Source organism: Poecilia reticulata, linkage group LG14 (assembly GCF_000633615.1).
Source record: "Poecilia reticulata strain Guanapo linkage group LG14, Guppy_female_1.0+MT, whole genome shotgun sequence".
In the NCBI taxonomy this organism is placed as follows: Eukaryota; Metazoa; Chordata; class Actinopteri; order Cyprinodontiformes; family Poeciliidae; genus Poecilia; species Poecilia reticulata.
Genome location: NC_024344.1, coordinates 3184411 through 3187408, shown reverse-complemented (window position 1 = coordinate 3187408; position 2998 = coordinate 3184411). Strand labels below are relative to the sequence as shown.

At 36.9% G+C, this 2998-nt stretch overlaps 1 protein-coding gene across 1 annotated transcript in view; it reads left to right on the top strand.

Annotated features, from left to right (window-relative positions):
* Window positions 1-989: 989 nt before the first annotated feature.
* The window catches only part of f9b (coagulation factor IXb), a 15469-nt gene continuing 13460 nt past the window's right edge, over window positions 990-2998 (top strand). Inside the window, exon 1 of the mRNA XM_017308493.1 lies at window positions 990-1024. Coding sequence (XP_017163982.1) covers window positions 1016-1024 — 9 coding nt within the window. The 5' untranslated portion in view covers window positions 990-1015. The remainder of the gene's footprint in view (window positions 1025-2998) is intronic.

Below are 2998 nucleotides of genomic sequence, written 5' to 3'. Positions count from 1 at the left end.
GTGGGTTTTCTCCGGGTACTCCGGTTTCCTCCCACAGTCCAAAAACATGACTGTTGGTTAATTGGCCTCTCCAAATTCTCCCTAGGTGTGAGTGTGTGTGTGCATGGTTGTTTGTCCTGTGTGTCTCTGTGTTGCCCTGCGACAGACTGGCGACCTGTCCAGGGTGACCCCGCCTCTCACCTGGAATGTTAGCTGGAGAGGCACCAGCACCTCCTGATCCCACTAAGGGACCATGGTGTAAAAAAAATGGATGGATGTAAAGTGTGAAAAAGTTCAAGAGGTATTAATAATATTGTGATGCTTTGTTTCTTCCTCCCTTTTACTGTTCTTCCACTGGGTCTACTGTAATATATTGAATCAAACTAGTCAGCCTTAATTATGTAAGCTTTTTAAATAATAACAAAAAATAAAATGTGAGCACAGGTGTGTTTTTATCCAAATCTATTAACAATGTCCACTAGTGACCACTAGGAGGAACTGTTGCCAAACTTGCTGTCAAGGAGATTGGAAATTATTGGAAAATAATAGGGATAATTTAGCAASTTTACGCTAAACAATTGCACCGCTACTTAAGAGACAAACAGGTTGTTTTCTCATGRATGCTATAAAATAGAAAACACTGGTTAAGATGAATTAGGTCATGATAAGCAAATTGATTGAATTAGACATTTTAATATGAACAAATGATTTTGTAATCAAACGATCATTTATATACAAACTGACACCTAGAGACGCTAGCTGACTGACATCATTAGACTTACAGCAAATGTTTGAATGACTGAACATATATACTTTAAATGTTATTAAAAATATATACTTAAGTTTAATTCTCTGATAATCATTCCTATTGTTTTCTTTTTTCTTTCTTGACAGGCGCATTGAGTTGAGAACTGGTGCTATGAAATTAAACTAGATTCATTTGCATGAATGAAGARGCTCGCGTTGCTGGAAACTCCCTTTTGTTTCCATGGCGATGATAGCTTCCCAGTTTCCACTGCGGGTGGATCCCGCGTTGATGTTTCTGGTGAGTGACTGAAGGTGTGTTCACTATGAGATATTTTAGAGAGGCAGCATTTCATTTCACAGGAGGTAATCGATATGGACTATTKCTTCCTCAGCGATATAGTAAAATGTGAGAATGTGCGTCCCACCGTCGTATGTGTAGGCCTATTGCAAAAATAATTCATATAAGCTCACAGAATACACAGAAACCTAAAAAATAAATAATGGTTCAATATCTGTATCATTAATTAATACAACTTTCAGGAAGGTTTTTATCAATTTAATCTCAAATACTTGCACCATGTTGTAGATGGTAGAACAAAGAAATAAGCAATATGCTGAGCTCAGCATCGTGCAAAAGCATTATCTCATGATCCCTTCTTCTCCAATTATGCATAATAATTTACCACTCACCTTTGCTGGCATTATCCTCCTTAACTTTCAGTTTTCCGCTCATGGAGCTCCACTTTTCCTGCTGGTACAATAAAACTTCGGGGAAAAGGTGCAGCAACGCGGTTTTACTTCTTTATGTTCGCTTTGTATCCCTCGGCTGATAAAACCCAACTCCTCCTCCGYCCCTGCTGTCCTCTCTGGTTCCGTCCCCTCAGACAGACTCCTCTCTGGATGTCACCATGTGGCTGCAGACACCAACATGAGCTCGAAATCTGCACGCACACACGCAGAGAGGGACAAAGAAAGATGCACCAACGGGGAAACTGTCCAGGGATGCAGATGCAATTCATGGTGTTTCCAATATGACAGCCCATTCAGCGAGGGGAACATGGGCAGGTTATTGTGCCACAATTACCGTTACCGTCTTTTCTATCAGTTTATTGCTTAGTGAATGTTCACATTACTTATTTCTCTGTATTATAATTAATATAATTGTACACCACGATAAAACTCAACCAATCCAATTTCCATTTGCAAAAATGATMTCCCTATGTGGACTGTAAAAAAACAAATTTCGCACTGTACTGAATGTTAGCCATATACTTTATTAAAAATCATTTGTAATGTTCTAATTAATTAAAACATTTGTTATTGGTAACTGAATCCTGCCAGATAATTTTAATTAAAACTTGACTGAATATATTGAACCAGTTCTTAAGGTGACTGTTATGATGTAGAGCAAATCTTAGCTGAGAAAAGTTAGAGAAAAGTTGCCAAATACATATTAAAAAGTGTATTACTATTTCAGTGATGTTTTACGACTTAATAGCTGATTCTTTTTTGTTTATTTTTAATGTGTTGAGTAAGTTGTAAGTATAATTTGACTTTCTTAGATAAGTAAGTATATTTTATAGATTTATTTGAATCTGACTATATCTCTGACCTCTTAAATATTCAGAATTTAAATTAAGATAACTTTATTAAAACAATTAAAATAAAGAAAACCTGCAAATTGTTCAACAACTGTTTTACCCATGTAAACTCAGACCAGTAAATGTGATATTAGTGCATAAAGTGAATACTAAAAAACCTAGTTTTTCCTCCTTCAGTCTCTTCCTTGAGGTCATTAGTTGCAGCTCAAACATGTTCAGAAAATTACCCATAGCTTTGGACTGAGAGAGGAAAACCCCTGTATCTGTGAGGTTGTCCAATTAATGCAGATCTACTTGCAAATTCAGCAAACAGAAATCAAAGTAATTAGTTAATCGATCATTGAAATCAATTTGTGCTGGAAATTTCTCAACTCTTTCACAAGGCAAAAACCAAGAACATACAATTATCTGCTGAACCTGGATTTTCAGTTACATACTGGAATGCAAATATGCATTCCAGTATGTAATAAGTGGAGAAAAACATTTATCAAAACTATTATAATTATTTAAAACAATGGTGGCATGACATTTAGACACACATAAATATTATCTATCTATCCATCCATCCATCCATCCATCCATTTTCTTTCACCCTTGTCCCTCAGTGGGGTCAGGAGGGTTGCTGGTGCCCATCTCCAGCTAACGTTCCGGGTGAGAGGCGGGGTCACCCT